Source organism: Aquarana catesbeiana, linkage group LG01 (assembly GCF_042186555.1).
Source record: "Aquarana catesbeiana isolate 2022-GZ linkage group LG01, ASM4218655v1, whole genome shotgun sequence".
Taxonomy (NCBI): domain Eukaryota; kingdom Metazoa; phylum Chordata; class Amphibia; order Anura; family Ranidae; genus Aquarana; species Aquarana catesbeiana.
Genome location: NC_133324.1, coordinates 557,659,460 through 557,676,640, shown reverse-complemented (window position 1 = coordinate 557,676,640; position 17,181 = coordinate 557,659,460). Strand labels below are relative to the sequence as shown.

Sequence of the window (17,181 nt, the reverse complement as noted above, 5' to 3'; positions counted from 1 at the left end):
GAGGTCCAATCCAAGGAGGCTTGTTTTATTCGGGATAGAAGATCCCCTTGGAGTAATAGAAAATTTCCGTGAGGGAGAATAGTGTCTGGATGCAAAGATTTGCCAGAATCAAGGAACATACGGGATAGTGCATCCGGTTTGATACCCTTGGAACCTGGTCTGTACGTGATATGGAACAAAAATCTCGAGAAAAATAGAGCCCACCTCGCCTGCCGTGGTTTCAATCTCTTGGCCGTTCTTAGGTACTCCAAGTTCTTGTGGTCAGTGTAGACCAAAATGGGATGTGCAGCACCCTCCAGTAAGTAACGCCACTCTTCCAGAGCGGCCTCGATGGCCAGAAGCTCCCGATCTCCAACATCATAATTTCTCTCCACTGTGGAGAGCTTGCGTGAGAAAAAAGCCACTGGGTAGTGAAGGACCTTGGCGCCTTGCCGTTGGGACAGCACAGCTCCTACTGCAATCTCTGAAGCATCTTCTTCGAGAACGAATGGTATCGGAGGGAGCGGGCCAGTCCAGAATGGCAGATACCTTTTGGGGGTCCATTTTAATACCTTCGACAGAAATGATTAGGCCTAAAAACTGGATGCATTGAAGTTCGAATTGACATTTTTCTGGTTTAGCGTAAAGTCCATGCTGCCTGAGTCGAGCTAAGACATTTCGGACGTGCCTGCGATGATCGGTAACTGAGGAGGAGAAGATCAGGATATCGTCTAAATAAACTATAACGTATAAGTCCAGAAAGTCACGGAAAATGTCATTAACAAAATGTTGAAACGTTGCTGGTGCGTTGCACAGGCCGAAGGGCATAACAAGGTATTCAAAGTGCCCGAATCGGGTACGGAAAGCAGTTTTCCACTCATCTCCTTCCCGAATACAAATTAAATTGTAGGCACCACGGAGATCTAATTTGGTGAAGATTACTGTGGATCCCAGCCTTTGGAAGAGTTCGGGCACTAGGAGTAGCGGATAACAGTTTTTGATAGTTATCTTGTTTAATTCCCAGTAATCAATACAAGGACGTAAGGAATGGTCCTTCTTCTCTACAAAAAATATGCCAGCACCAGCCAGAGAGGTGGATGGGTGGATAAAACCTTTTTTCAGGTTCTCATCGATGTAGATTTTTAAGGTATCAAACTCCTGCTCTGTTAATGGAAAAATCCTCCCAAAGGGGACTTCTGTTCCAGGTGAAAGCTCTATCGGGCAATCGTAAGGCCTGTGAGGAGGAAGGGTCTCTGCTCTCTTCTTACTAAACGCATCAAGGAAATCCTAATAGGGTGCAGGGATCACCTGCTGTAACTTGGTGTCAGTGTCCAGGCAGAGGAGCTGGGTAGATTTAACAGGGATAGTGTGTAGACAGTGCTGCTGGCAATATTTGGAGAGGAACTTGATTTCCCCACTGGTCCAGTCAATTCTAGGGTTACGGGCCTGCAACCACGGCATCCCCAGGATGATGGGAAAAAGAGGTGAAGAGATAGCATCCAGACGCAGGAGTTCTTGATGGTTGGAGCCCATGGTGGCCAGCAAAGGGACAGTCTCCTGCGTGACAGGACCGGAACGAAGGGAGGAACCATCAGCGAGATGTAAAGCAAGTCCCCGAATTTTAGGCTGAAGAGGAAATGTGGTGGTTGGCAGCGAAGGTCAGGTCAATAAAACAGCTGCATGCTCCTGAGTCAATTATGACTGAAACTGGGATATCCCTTCCTGGTAGCTGTAAGATGATGGAAAGAGCAAGGTGAGTAGCAGGATTAGGCAAGGCAGATGCACACATTGAAGAGATTGGAAGAGACTTACGTGTCTTGTTAGGGCAAAATCTCACGTAGTGTCCGGACTCCCCACAATACATGCAGAGAATGTTGACTCGTCGGCGCTGACGTTCTTCCGGAGTGAGGGAAGGACGGAGAAGACCATTGGTTCGGGGGTATCGAGAACCCGAGTGGCTGGTGCAGGAAAAGACTGTCCGAGAGAGCTGGGAGAACTCAGAATCTTGGGGAGCATCCAGGTAGGGCGAAATTGACTGGTGGATCTCTCGGAGCGAGGCGTCGGTCGATTTAGACAGACAGATTGATGAGCTCATCCAAAGTTTGGGGTATTCCGACCCGTGCCAGCTCATCCTTCAATGGATCAAATAACCCCATGCGGAATTGGTAACGCAAGGCAGCGTCATTCCAGTCTGTGTCGGAGCTCCACCGCCTAAATTCCACCACATAGTCCTCTGCTGCTCCACCTCCCTGTTGAAGAGCGTGCAAAGCGGCCTCAGCAGTCGCTGTTACTTGGGGGTCCTCATACAACTGGGACATAGTGGCAAAAAAGGCATCGAGGCTATCAAGGAATCCAGATTTTTACTCCAGGAGGCGGTGAGCCCAGGTCTGTGGTTCACCGGATAAGAAAGAGATCACAAAGCCCACCTTGGTTGCCTCCAGAGAAAAGGTGCGTGGCTGCAGGGCGAAGTAAAGTTTGCAAGCATTGCGAAAAGCCCGGTATTTACTGCGGTCCCCAGAAGATCTTTCGGGTATAGGTACCCTGGGCTCAGGAGGTAGCATTACTACTGAGGGTGCAGATGACAATCCGGCAGAAGCACCTTGAGGGTTGGTAGGAGCAGACAGGACTTGGACTCGTTCTTCCAACCTTGTATAGCTTTCCTGAAGGCTCTTCACGGCTTGTGTGAGACCCACCAGGTGTCTACACAGTTCCTCCATGGGGGAGGTTCCCTGCTCGGGCTCGGCCATGGCTGTCCGATACGGTCAGACTTCCATGTACCTGACCGATGAGGCTGATATAGCAGGGGAAGACCTCCCTTACATATCTGGTTCCTGGTCCCTGGTACTATGGACAGGAGGCACGGGAGCACAGAATGGTATGAGGGCCTGGCGGGTCAGCAGCAGGAGGATCCCGGTGAAGGTGGCTTGGAGATCACCAGACAGCTGAAGCACAGGCAGCAGGTGCAGAGCAGGAGTGGAGCAGGCAGGTTGGGTCACAGGCAGGGTCGGCAACAGGCGGGCAGCGTGGTACAGAGGAGCAGGCAGATTCGTATTCAAGACAGGCCGGGGTCAGATGCAGGCAGAAGACAAAGGGATAATCCAAAGGGCAAGCCGGGTAATCAGGAGATCAGACGTTCAGACAGGTAAGCAGGTGCAAGGATGCAGGTAGCTGCAGATCTGACGGCACCAAGCCAAATGCGCTGACAACCTAAATAGGCAGATTGGAGCCAAGCGCCGTGCACAGGCACGCGCACACGCGCGCCCCAGCGCACACCGATGCACACCAGCACTGCGTCTGCTCTGGGAAACTCTCTGACAGGCACATGACAGCCCGTCTGAAGTTTGCCAAAAGGCACCTGAAGGACTCTCAGACCATGAGAAACACAATTCTCTGGTCTGATGAAACAAAGATTGAACTCTTTGGCCAGAATGGCAAGCGTCATGTCTGGAGGAAACCAGGCACCGCTCATCACCTGGCCAATACATCCCTACAGTGAAGCATGTGGTGGCAGCATCATGCTGTGGGGATATTTTTCAACGGCAAGACAGGGGGACTAGTCAGGATCAAGGGAAAGATGAATACAGCAATGTCCAGAGAAATCCTTGACGAAAACCTACTCCAGAGCGCTCTGGACCTCAGACCGGGACAAAGGTTCATCTTCTAACAGGACAACGACCCTAAGCACACAGCCAAGATAACAAAGGAGTGGCTTACTGATAGCTTTGTGAATGTCCTTGAGTAGCCCTGCCAGAGCCCAGACTTGAACCCAATTGAACATCTCTGAGATGTGAAATCTGAAAATGGCTGTGTACCGATGCTCCCCATCCAACCTGATGGAGCTTGAGAGGTCCTGCAAAGAAGAATGGGAGAAACTGCCCAAAATAGGTGTGCCAAGCTTGTAGCATCATACTCAAAAAGACTTTAGGGTGTAATTGGTGCCAAAGGTGCTTCAACAAAGTATTGAGCAAAGGCTATGAATACTTATGTACATGTGTTTTTGTTTTCATTTTTTTTATTTTTAATAAATTTGCAAAGATTTCAAAAAAACTTCTTTCAGGTCATTATGGGGTATTGTTTGTAGAATTTTGAGGAAAATAATGAATTTAATACATTTTGGAATAAGGCTTTAACATAAAATGTGGAAAAAGCGAAGCACTGTGAATACTTTCTGGATGCACTGTAGTTGAGTTGTCTGTCCTTGATAACTGTGTTATGCAAGTTAATTGCCTGTCATTGCATATGTGAGTTTTTGTTTTTCAGAGTCAAGTTTTTTGAGGGCCCTGAGCTGGTAGCAGACTCTGGGGTCATAATTGACACCACAATGAGGGGAGGACGACTTGGAGTCTTCTGTTTCTCTCAGGAGAATATCATTTGGTCCAACCTAAGATATCGTTGTAATGGTAAGTTTGATATTTTTGGATGGGAAGTGTGCAGTGGTTTTAAAAGCTCAGGTCATGGTATTGAATTAAAAATACTGAAAAGCAATGAACTATTCTGAAAAGATGTACACACCTCTATAAGAAAACATCTTCAAACGAAGACACTGGTTTGTCAGTTATACCATGTTTGAAAACCATTAAGTAATATGTACAAGAGAACCTTGAGGAGAAAGTATGGAGGATGTTACTGTTAACCTCCTCTTCTGAAAGTACCGATTCCCTGGCTATCCATTAAGCATTAGATTAGAATCACTAACCTGGAACAAGCATGGAACTCTTTCTGATCTGCATTCTTATTCTGGGTCTGCATTCTAGAAAGTATTTAAGCCAGAAACAGCAAGGGCTTGCATTGTCAGAAGTGAAGTAATTGAAGCCCCCCTTTTTATTATAGAATACTTTTTACTTAGAGTACACCTAAACTCAAATCTTCTTTTTCAGTATGTTTGGCATCATGTATTAATGTATAAAGTTTTCCTAAGCAAACTATTTTTTATGAATCTTTTGCTAAATTTGTTACCTAGAAATCCTGCCAGTGACAGCACTATTAACATTGTTATTGTCAGCCTGTCACGTTCAGTTAGGCATAAGATTGCCTGTCTGATAGGTCTGACGTGGCAGAAACTCTAGGTAAGGAACTTTGCAACAGTTTCTCTCTGTTACATTTCTTTTATATTGAAACACAATACTTTTTATATAATGAGCAGTTGAACTGATACTCCTTAAGAATCTGAGTTTCTAACTCAGGTAAGGGAATTACAGAAGTTCTAGATATAAAAGAGGGTAATTCATCCACCCATCACTGAAATGTGAGTGGTAGGCTGATTTAACATGTAAATTCAACAGACTCTTTATATGTTTGGTTAAAGTGGGGGTCCACCTATCGTTTTTTTTTTTTATGAGTTCATTCACAAACTTTTCTTCTCAGCATTACATATTCACATATTGTGTGTAATATGTCCGCCTGTGTCAGATTTCGTCGGAAAGAATAACTTATATTATTCACTGCAGGCGGTTTCCATCTTCATTGTGGGCATTTGAAGCCCACAAGCATTTATTTCCTGGATGTGGTGAATGCTGTGCTCCCAGCATTCACCGCTCATTCCCGCACATGCTCAGTGGCATCCTGGGAAGCCTGAGACTAGCTCCCAGGAGTCTAGGAGAGGCTAGAAACACGCCTACTCCCACGGGAGGAGAACCAGGAAGTGCAAAGAAGAATAGAAAAATAAAAGGTAATTACGGCGATTTAAATTTTTTTAAATGGCATGTCAGCATCTAGGCAAGGAAGAGAATACATACAGATATTGTTCAAAATTTGGGTGGAACCCCGCTTTAAGCAGATTTTGTTCCAAAAAATATCTACTGCCAAAATGGGAAATCTGGAAGTCTCTTGCATTTTTCCATGTTATGAGCTTAAATAAATCATAATTGATAACTCTACAATATATAGATATAGAATACTGCTGTATTCACGTTCTAAATGAACAGGAGAGAGATCCAAATCAAATCAATATTTGGTGTGACGACCCTTTGCCTTCAAAACAGCATCAGTTCTCCTAGGTACACTTGCACACAATTTTTGAAGGAATTGGGCAGGTAGGTTGTCTCTTTACTTAATCCCAGACAGACTTGATAATGTTGAGATCAGGGCTCTGTGGGGGCCAAACCATCACTTTCAGGACTCCTTGTTCTTCTTTATGCTGAAGCTAGTTCCTATTGATATTCTGTATATTTGGGGTCATTGTCCTGCTGCAGAATATATTTGGAGCCAGTCACACTCCTACCTGATGGTATAGCATGATGGGTAAATATCTGCCTGTATTTCTCAGCATTGAGGACACCACTGATCGGGCAATGTTGGGGACCGTAGACACAGTGGTCTGCCACTCAAAAGGATTCTGCCATTTCAAAGTTCAAGATTCTTGAATCTCCACTCATTGTGATTCATTGCAATCACCCTTGGCAAAAGTGCCACATGAATTTTTAAGCAATTAAAGCAGAAGTCCTGGAGTCCTAAAACGTAAAGCAGAAGTTGTGCCTGTGTTTTAAACCTTTAATCTACAGGTTTACCTGAATCTGCCTACTACAAGTATGTGGAACATCGTATGCAAGCAACACTGTGTTCAGTTTTTTAAATGTTCTCCATTTCCTTTGCACACAGTAGGTCATTCTCCTCTTCACATCCTACATTTGACACTTTTCTCAGCTGATCATCCACTAATCTCTTTATCAATTGAACAACATCTGAGAAAGAACTTTATTCATATACTGGGATAAAAAAAAAAACTTTATTCAAATCCTAGTTTAACTTATGCTTACCCCATTTTTTATGTTTGTATTGTTTTCTGATGGTTGATGAAGCTTAACCAAAATGTTTTTTTTACAGATACAATACCGGATGATTATGAGACATTTAAAGAGCAGCGGAGAAAAGCCTGAAATGAAAACCACTTGTACGCCTTTATATAAATTTAGGAGTGGATGCCCAGTGCATTTTTTCATAAACATCTTTCATACTCTCACCTTTCTCAAATACCTAAATACAATATAAAGACTGGTTTTCTGCACAATTTATTTTCTATGCAACTGCTACTGTAAATTCTACATATATATGAGAAAATGTACACATGTGATTGTAAATTTCACACAATTTCTAAATAAAGGGCATAGTATAGAAATAAAAGAAAACTCCTACCAAAGTCATTGCAAATCCTAATCTGGAATTAATTGATTTTGCTAAAGGAATAGGAACTTTGCAAACTGATTGTTTACTTAGTGGAGTAAATAAGGTGAAGCTGCCTTTCCCATTTCCCTTGCACCTAAGAAAAACGTAAGAAATGTGAAAAACCTTATAAGCTAAAGCAGCAATTTAGGGACTCTAAATTTGAATTCTACACATGAGTAGGGATGAGCTTCGTGTTCGAGTCGAACCCATGTTGGACTCGAACATCGGCTGTTCGATCGTTCGCCGAATTGCGAACGTTATGGGCCGTTCGCGCTAAATTCGTGTGGCGCGTCACGGCCCATAATTCACTGCGGCATCGCAGTGCATTGCTGGCTGATGATTGGCCAAGCATGCACTATGACCCGCATGCTTGGCCAATCACAGCGCCGTCAGTAGAGAGAGCTGTAATTGGCCAAAGCCAGGGTGGCTTTGGCCAATTATGGCTCAGGGGATTTAGTACACACCCCACACTATATAAGGCCGCCTGCACGGCGGCCCTGTGTAGTGTGTGTTCCGGTGTGCTGAGAGATAGAGAGAGAGAGAGACAGTGTCATTTGATTTGAGTTAGATAGATTAGGCAGAACAGTCAGTCAGTTAGCTGCACTTACAGTGTATTGTGTATATATATGCATCCCAGGTGTTGCATATATATATATACACTGTATTCAGTTTAGCTAGATCCGTTCCTGTTATCTTCTATCTAGACTATTTACATTTAATGCAGTGCGTCCTGCTCACAGTGTTCAGCTAGATCCGTTCCTGCTATTTACATTTAGTGCAGTGCGTCCTGCTCACAGTGTTCAGCTAGATCCGTTCCTGTTATCTTCTAGACTATTTACATTTAGTGCAGTGCGTCCTGCTCACAGTGTTCAGCTAGATCCGTTCCTGCAATTTACATTTAGTGCAGTGCGTCCTGCTCACAGTGTTCAGCTAGATCCGTTCCTGCTATTTACATTTAGTGCAGTGCGTCCTGCTCACAGTGTTCAGCTAGATCCGTTCCTGCTATTTACATTTAGTGCAGTGCGTCCTGCTCACAGTGTTCAGCTAGATCCGTTCCTGCTATTTACATTTAGTGCAGTGCGTCCTGCTCACAGTGTTCAGCTAGATCCGTTCCTGTTATCTTCTAGACTATTTACATTTAGTGCAGTGCGTCCTGCTCACAGTGTTCAGCTAGATCCGTTCCTGCAATTTACATTTAGTGCAGTGCGTCCTGCTCACAGTGTTCAGCTAGATCCGTTCCTGCTATTTACATTTAGTGCAGTGCGTCCTGCTCACAGTGTTCAGCTAGATCCGTTCCTGCTATTTACATTTAGTGCAGTGCGTCCTGCTCACAGTGTTCAGCTAGATCCGTTCCTGCTATTTACATTTAGTGCAGTGCGTCCTGCTCACAGTGTTCAGCTAGATCCGTTCCTGTTATCTTCTAGACTATTTACATTTAGTGCAGTGCGTCCTGCTCACAGTGTTCAGCTAGATCCGTTCCTGCAATTTACATTTAGTGCAGTGCGTCCTGCTCACAGTGTTCAGCTAGATCCGTTCCTGCTATTTACATTTAGTGCAGTGCGTCCTGCTCACAGTGTTCAGCTAGATCCGTTCCTGCTATTTACATTTAGTGCAGTGCGTCCTGCTCACAGTGTTCAGCTAGATCCGTTCCTGCTATTTACATTTAGTGCAGTGCGTCCTGCTCACAGTGTTCAGCTAGATCCGTTCCTGCTATTTACATTTAGTGCAGTGCGTCCTGCTCACAGTGTTCAGCTAGATCCGTTCCTGTTAAATTCCTACTGACCGGCAGGCTTGTCTGGTTACAGTATATAAAGCTACCTGAAGAAAATTACAGGTGTTCTATTTGATCCTATTAGTACCACGGTCAGGCAGCTAGACTATTTACATTTAGTACAGTGCGTCCTGCTCACAGTGTTCAGCTAGATCCGTTCCTGTTATCTTCCTACTGACAGGCAGGCTTGTCTGGTTACAGTATATAAAGCTACCTGAAGAAAATTACAGGTGTTCTATTTGATCCTATTAGTACCACGGTCAGGCAGCTAGACTATTTACATTTAGTACAGTGCGTCCTGCTCACAGTGTACAGCTAGATCCGTTCCTGTTATCTTCCTACTGACAGGCAGGCTTGTCTGGTTACAGTATATAAAGCTACCTGAAGAAAATTACAGGTGTTCTATTTGATCCTATTAGTACCACGGTCAGGCAGCTAGACTATTTACATTTAGTACAGTGCGTCCTGCTCACAGTGTTCAGCTAGATCCGTTCCTGTTATCTTCCTACTGACAGGCAGGCTTGTCTGGTTACAGTATATAAAGCTACTTGAAGAAAATTACAGGTGTTCTATCCCAGCTTAGTGCAGCTACAGGCCATTAGTATGTCTGGAAGGCCAAGAAGGAGAGGCAGACAGTCACAAGCCAATAAGAGAGGGCAAGCAGGCTCTGTGTCTAGTGCTGGTCGTGGAGACGGTGCATCCTCATCAGCACGTGGCCATGGGACACGCTTGGCCTTTTTTTCGGCAGCTGGCCATGTTGAGCCGCAACATGCGGAAGACTTGGTCGAGTGGATGACCAAGCCGTCCTCATCCTCCTCATCCTCTCTCACCCATGCCCAGGGTGCTTTGTCTGGCAAAGCAGCGGCCTCTTCCCTCAGCTCAATGTCATCAGTGACTCCTTCCCTAGCTCCACCATGTCCTCATGAGGATTCCCTCGAACTGTTTGACCACAGTGTTGGGTACATGCTCCAGGAGGATGCCCAGCGTTTGGAAGGCTCTGATGACGATACTGAGCTCGATGAAGGCAGTAACATGAGCGCGGACAGAGGGGGTGCCCAAGAAGGACAGCAATCTGGCAGTCATGCTCCCCCTGCTGCAGCATACTGCCAGGTTTGCTCCAGTGATGAGGAGGGAGGGGATGATGAGGTCACTGACTCAACGTGGGTGCCTGATAGGAGAGAGGAGGAGGAGGAGGAGGAGGAGGAGGAGGAGGCGGCAGCACATCACCAACGAGGCAGGATGCCCTCCAGGGGCCAGCCTAAGGGCAGCACATTGACTGCATCACACCCCAAAGCTCCACATGTGCAGGGCGCTGCAGTCTCTGCGCGTTATTCAAAAAGTTCTTTGGTGTGGGCCTTTTTTGAGACGAGTGCATCAGATCGCACCGCTGCTATTTGCAACATATGTCTCAAGCGTATCTCGCGTGGCCAAAATATCTCCCGCTTGGGTACCACATGCTTGACCAGACATATGTTGACCTGCCATGCAGTTCGTTCGCAAGCGTATCTAAAAGACCCACACCAAAGAACAAAGAGGATCTCTCCTTGCTCCTCATCAGCTGATATTTCCAACCCCACTAGACCTTCAGTCCTCTCTGAGACCTGCAGTGAGAGGAATGAAGGTGTAGAATTAGGTGTGTCACAGCCAAGTACTTGTGGGCAATCTGCTTTTGGTACACCGACGTCAGATTGTACCAGGCAAATTTCCCTGCCCCAGCTGCTGCACCGCCGAAAGAAGTTTGCTCCCAGCCATCCACATGCCCAGCGGTTGAATGCTAGCTTGGCAAAATTGCTAGCACTTCAACTGCTGCCTTTTCAGTTGGTAGACTCTGCCCCCTTCCGTGAGTTTGTGGAATGTGCGGTTCCTCAGTGGCAGGTACCCAAACGCCACTTTTTCTCACGGAAGGCGATTCCGGCTCTCTACCGGCATGTGGAAGGCAATGTCCATGCCTCGCTGGACAGGGCGGTCAGCGGTAAGGTGCATATTACCGCTGACTCATGGTCCAGCAGGCATGGACAGGGACGTTACCTAAGTTTCACGGCGCATTGGGTGACTCTGCTGGCAGCTGGGAAGGATGCAGGACAAGGTGCAGTAGTGTTGGAGGTTGTTCCGCCACCACGCCTCCAAAATGCTGATTGTGACACACCTCTCTCCTCCACCCCCTCCTCTTCTTCTTCCTCCATGGCCTCTTCCTCGGAACCAGCGGTGCTCCGTAGGCGTTCAAGGGGCTACGCAAGTACGCAGGCCAAAAGATGCCATGCGGTGCTTGAGCTGGTGTGCTTGGGGGACAGGAGCCACACTGGGGCAGAGGTTCTGTCAGCTCTGCAGGGGCAGGTTCAGAGGTGGTTGACGCCACGCCAACTTAAGGCAGGAATGGTGGTTTGCGACAATGGCACCAACCTCCTCTCTGCCCTCCGACAGGGACAAATGACCCATGTGCCCTGTTTGGCTCACGTCCTTAACTTGGTGGTGCAGCGGTTCTTGGGCAGGTACCCGGGCTTACAGGATGTCCTGAGGCAGGCCAGGAAAGTCTGTGTGCATTTCCGCCGGTCATATAATGCCAGTGCTCGGCTGACGGACCTCCAAAAGGAGTTTAACCTGCCCAAGAACCGCCTAATCTGTGACATGCCCACCAGGTGGAACTCAACGTTGGCCATGCTGCAGCGGCTGCACACGCAGCAGAGGGCCATCAATGAGTACCTGTGCGACTATGGCACCAGGACAGGGTCAGGGGAGCTTGGTTTTTTTTCCCCACGCCAGTGGGCCATGATCAGGGATGCATGCACTGTCCTGTCACCATTCGAGGAGGCCACGAGGATGGTGAGCAGTGACAGTGCATGCATCAGTGACACTGTCCCCCTTGTCCACCTGTTGGAGCACACGCTGCGTGGAATAATGGACAGGGCACTTGAGGCAGAACAGAGGCAGGAAGAGGAGGACTTCCTTAGCTCTCAAGGCCCCCTTTATCCAGACAGTGTTCCTGCGTGCCCGCCGATCACACAGGAAGAGGACGAGGAGGAAGAGGAGGAGGAGGAAGATTGTGTCAGTATGGAGGTGGAGCCTGGCACTCAGCATCAGCAGCAGTCTTTAAGGGATCAGTCCCAAGAAACACATGGACTTGTACGTGGCTGGGAGGAGGTGGCTGCGGACCATGTCGTTCTTAGTGACCCAGAGGACTCCGGACCGAATGCCTCAGCAAACCTACGCTGCATGGCCTCCCTGATCCTGCAAAGCCTGCGTAAGGATCCTCGTATTCGTGGTATCAAGGAGAAGGACCAATACTGGCTGGCAACCCTCCTTGATCCACGTTACAAGGGTAAGGTTGCGGACCTTATCTTGCCATCGCAGAGGGAGCAGAGGATGAAACATCTTCGGGAGGCCTTGCAGAAAGGTCTGTGCAACGCGTTCCCAGAGACTGGGAGGTTACAAACTCCTGTTTCTGGACAACGTGTTGCTGAGGCTTCGGTCAGTCAAAGAAGGAGCGGTGGAGAAGGTGGCCGTCTGACCGATGCGTTCAGACAATTTTTTGGTCCGCAGCCCCAAGGTATGATCGGTTCCAGCAACCATCGCCAGCGTCTGTTTTACATGGTGCAGGAATACCTAGGGGCAAGATCAGACTTGGACACCTTTCCCACCGAAAATCCTCTGGGTTACTGGGTCTTGAGGATGGATCACTGGCCAGAGCTTGCACAGTATGCAATTGAGCTACTGGCCTGTCCTGCATCCAGCGTTCTTTCGGAACGCACATTCAGTGCTGCTGGAGGCGTGGTAACCGATCACAGGGTGCGTCTGTCCACCGACTCGGTCGATCGGCTGACCTTCATAAAAATGAATGAGTCTTGGATCACCACCAGCTACCAAGCACCTGATGCTGATGTAACCGAATAATTTTTTTTGAAATCTCAGATCCCTTCAAAGACTGCCTATGCTGATGCTGAGTGACTATCCCTGAGTAATTATCCTCTTCCTCCTCAATCATCACGCTGATAGCTTGTAAGAACATTTTTGGTTCTGGGCGCCACCACCAGTGCCTAAGGCACAATTTTTCAGCCCCTGTTTAACAGGGGCGTGTAATTACAATTTTTGATGTAATACTTTGCAGCAGGGCTCGTTCCTGCATTCCAACTAGAGTGTCTGTGAGGGGTTGCAGTGTTGTGGCACCAGCACCAGTGCCTAGGGCCCAATTTTTCTGCCCCTGTCTAACAGGGGCGTGTAATTACAATTTTTGATGCAATACTTTGCAGCAGGGCTCGTTCCTGCGTTCCAACTAGAGTGTCTGTGAGGGGTTGCAGTGTTGTGGCACCAGCACCAGTGCCTAAGGCCCAATTTTTCTGCCCCTGTCTAACAGGGGCGTGTAATTACAATTTTTGAAGCAATAATTTGCAGCAGGGCTCGTTCCTGCGTTCCAACTAGAGTGTCTGTGAGGGGTTGCAGTGTTGTGGCACCAGCACCAGTGCCTAAGGCCTAATTTTTCAGCTCCTGTTCAACAGGGGCATGTAATTACAATTCTTGATCTAATATTTCACAGCAGGGCCCTGTGAGGGCATACAGTGTTGTGGCCACAGCAACACCTAAGGCCCAAATTTCTGCTGAGTATATAGGGCAGGACCCTACTTTCAAACATCTAACTTACAAACGACTCCTACTTGCAAACGGAAGGAGACAACAGGAAGTGAGATGAAATCTACCCCTAGGAAGGGAAATTCTCTCCTGTAAGAGTTAATATGGGAAAACAATTTCTCCTTTCCACTGATGCTTTCCAATCCTTGTTCCACAAAAAAACCCAAATTTTCAAAAAACATTTTTCATTGGGACAAAAAAGTGAGGTGAAATCTTCTGAAGAGGAGGAAAGACAGCAAAACAAATGTCACAGGGGTGATAACCCTTCCCTATGTTTTCCAAAAAGCTTAGAAAAGATTTTTTGGCTGGAGCTAAACACGTTAAAAATGTTCAAAATTACAAACAGATTCTACTTAACAACAAACCTACAGTCCCTGTCTTGTTTGCACCGCCTGTATACTGCTGTTCAGAGTATATAGGGCCTGGTGGCCCCACACCTTTCCTTATTTTAATTTGGGTGCGGGGTTCCCCTTAATATCCATACAAGACCCAAAGGGCCTGGTAATGGACTGGGGGGTACCCATGCCGTTTGTCTCACTGATTTTCATCCATATTGCCATGACCCGACATGACATTAAACCCGCAAGCAGTTTTAAATGAGATTTTTTCCTTTAAAAATGACATTTGGTGCAGGGACTGTTCTAAACATGGGAAACACGCGTCACTTTACAGGCATACCATAGACACCCCCCAGGTACGATATTTAAAGGAATATTTCACTTTTTTTTTTTTACTTTAAGCATCATTAAAATCACTGCTCCCGAAAAAACGGCCGTTTTTAAAAGTTTTTTTTGCATTGATACATGTCCCCTGGGGTAGGACCCGGGTCCCCAAACCCTTTTTAGGACAATACCATGCAAATTAGCCTTTAAAATGAGCACTTTTGATTTCGAACGTTTGAGTCCCATAGACGTCAATGGGGTTCTAACGTTCGTGCGAACTTTCGGTCCGTTCGCGGGTTCTGGTGCGAACCGAACCGGGGGGTGTTCGGCTCATCCCTACACATGAGCTTCCAGCTTTATCTATCTACCATGGACATTACAGGTGGTTTAATCTTTGCAGTTTTACAGGTATTTACATTATTTGATCACTTTATAATTTTATTTTACAAAGAGTTCAACAACCTACTAAAGTGTAAAAAAATGAATTATATAGATTTTATTCTATGCAGGAAATCAGTAAAGGAAAAAAGAAACGACTACCCAAACTAGGCTCATTGATTAGCCCAGACAAAATGAACAGAACAGAGACACAATAAAGACATCAGGTATTACCAGTGTATCAGTGTAAATACCAGTTATCTAAGAACTTCAAGCTACTCTTTGACAGCATGTACCTTGTGCTATGAATGTATCTCACAATCAAATGACATTAGAGGAATTAGCAAATAGTATTGCAAATATAAATCCTACACGAAAAATTGTCAAAGATCCTACTCCAAATTAATCCCATAGAGAGCTGGAGTGCTGGAGGTGCTTTTTCCATCTCCCTCTGCCCGCCATCCCCTCACCCCGCTCGGCTGAGACCGTAAGGGTCTGCCAAGTCATGCTGGGCATATAGGCAGGGAAAGACGCTTCACTTATATAAGAAAAGAGAAAAAAAGAACAATGGCACCACTAACAGTATACCTCCATTAAAATTAGTAACTTTAATATACCAGAGATTTTCTAATGCCGCGTACACACGATCGGAAATTCGGCCAGCAAAAGACCGATGAGAGCTTTTGGTCGGAAAATGCGACCGTGTGTATGCTCCATCGGACTTTTGCTGGTGGAATCCCAGCCAGCAAAAGATTGGGAGCATGTTCTCAATTTTTCGGTCGGAAAAAGTTCCGATCGGAAATTCCGATCGTCTGTACCAATTCCTACGCGCAAATTTCCTACGCATGCTCGCAAACAATTCAACGCATGCTCAGAAACATTGAACTTCATTTTCTCGGCTCGTCGTAGTGTTGTACGTCACCGCGTTCTTGACAGCGAACGTTTGTGTGACCGTGTGTATACAAGCCATGCTTGAGCGGAATTCCGTCGGAAAAACCATCCAAGATTTTTCCTACGGAAATTCCGCTCGTGTGTATGTGGCATAAGTCACATCCACAGCCACCCTGCAAATAAAATGACAATGTTATCACTGGATCCTAAAGCACTACCCCTCAAACTCGATGGTAATGCAATTTAGTAGCCTAAGAAATACATTTCAAAATAGTTGCAAGATTGGAAATTACAAAAACAAATATCCGTGGTAGCCAGTTCCAATTCAATGTAAGTCAAACAACTGTCCACAAGGGACTAAAGTTTCTGGAATAGAGAAAACAAATATAACTCTCTAAATCAGTTTGCATTATTAAACCAGCGAACAATAAGCTGCATTCGTAAAACACCCTTCCTTCAATCCTAAGTTAGTAGGGTCAATCCAAAGTATAGGCAGATGTTTTAATTGGCATCACCTATAATCCAGTTGAAGGACTATAAATGTATTACCATTATTGCATATCTTTCAATAGCAGCCACTATATTCAAGAAAATGCAATGCGGGTAATCCATATTTAACAAGTCGCCATTTTTACAACCTTCGTATTTAATGCAATTATTTTCACAGCGCTCCCCATTTATTTTTACTCATATATTTTTTATTCTGAAATAAAAACTGGCACGGATGGCTCAGAGAGACCCAAAAACAGGTGTATTTGCTTTATTATTGTGGCAAACATCAATCTCATTATAATGGCACATGGAAATGTATTAATTTCCCCCACTGTTTGAAAAAAATCATTATTAACAACACATGTAGGAAGTGAAACAAAATTAAGACACTTATGTTTAAAAGTTTCACAGACAAAGTATAGGTAATAGGTGGGCTGGGATGTAAGCTGACAGTAAATCACACCTTATAGGTAAGCCTTGAGTATTAACTGACTGAAAACACTATGCATATTCAATAATTTCTCAAAACTTTCATCAGATATCTCTAAGCAAAAATTAAGTCGTTTTTGGTAACTAAGTTTAGATAATTAATATTATAAAGAGAGAATTTGACATTTTAAAAGGGAGCAGATGTTTAAAACCACAGGTTGGTATAGTTTTTTGGGTTTTTAAGAATCATACTTACCTAGGTGGATGCAGCATCGATCCAATGCTGCATCTGTTCTCCGGTGCCTCTAGCACTGAGAACCGACCGATTGAACACCATCGATTGCTTGGTTCTCACAGCTCCGTGAGCAGAGAGCTGCTGACTGTCATTCAGCACATTCACTCTGCTCTGCCTCCCCCCACGCTCACTGGAGCCCTGGGCTGTGGAGGGGGCGGGAGCGGCCAGCTCAGGCTCTCACCGGCTCGCTGAGAGGCTGAGCCGGTTGCCGGTCCAGGCATGTGACATCAGCCGACAATCACAAAATGAGTTCATCTCCCATAATTGATGCTAATTAACAAAATGATTGTTTCCCTATAAGCTTGCTAACAATGTACAGTGCCTTGGTCATTACTGGCAAGGCCTTGTCTTTTGTAATTCCTCTTCTTTTGTTGATTTATGATGAACAATTAAGACTACTAGTAGAGTTGGGCCGAACAACCCCGGTTCGGTTTGTGCCAGAACTCTCGAACATCGCAAACGTTTGGACCCAAACTCTGAACCCTATTAAAGTCTATGGAACC

General features: G+C 45.8%; 1 protein-coding gene across 1 annotated transcript in view; it reads left to right on the top strand.

The window, feature by feature from the left end:
- The window catches only part of COMP (cartilage oligomeric matrix protein), a 227,582-nt gene extending 220,631 nt beyond the window's left edge, over window positions 1-6,951 (top strand). Inside the window, exons 18-19 of the mRNA XM_073596126.1 lie at window positions 4,240-4,379; window positions 6,802-6,951. Coding sequence (XP_073452227.1) covers window positions 4,240-4,379; window positions 6,802-6,854 — 193 coding nt within the window. The 3' untranslated portion in view covers window positions 6,855-6,951. The remainder of the gene's footprint in view (window positions 1-4,239; window positions 4,380-6,801) is intronic.
- Window positions 6,952-17,181: the final 10,230 nt, after the last annotated feature.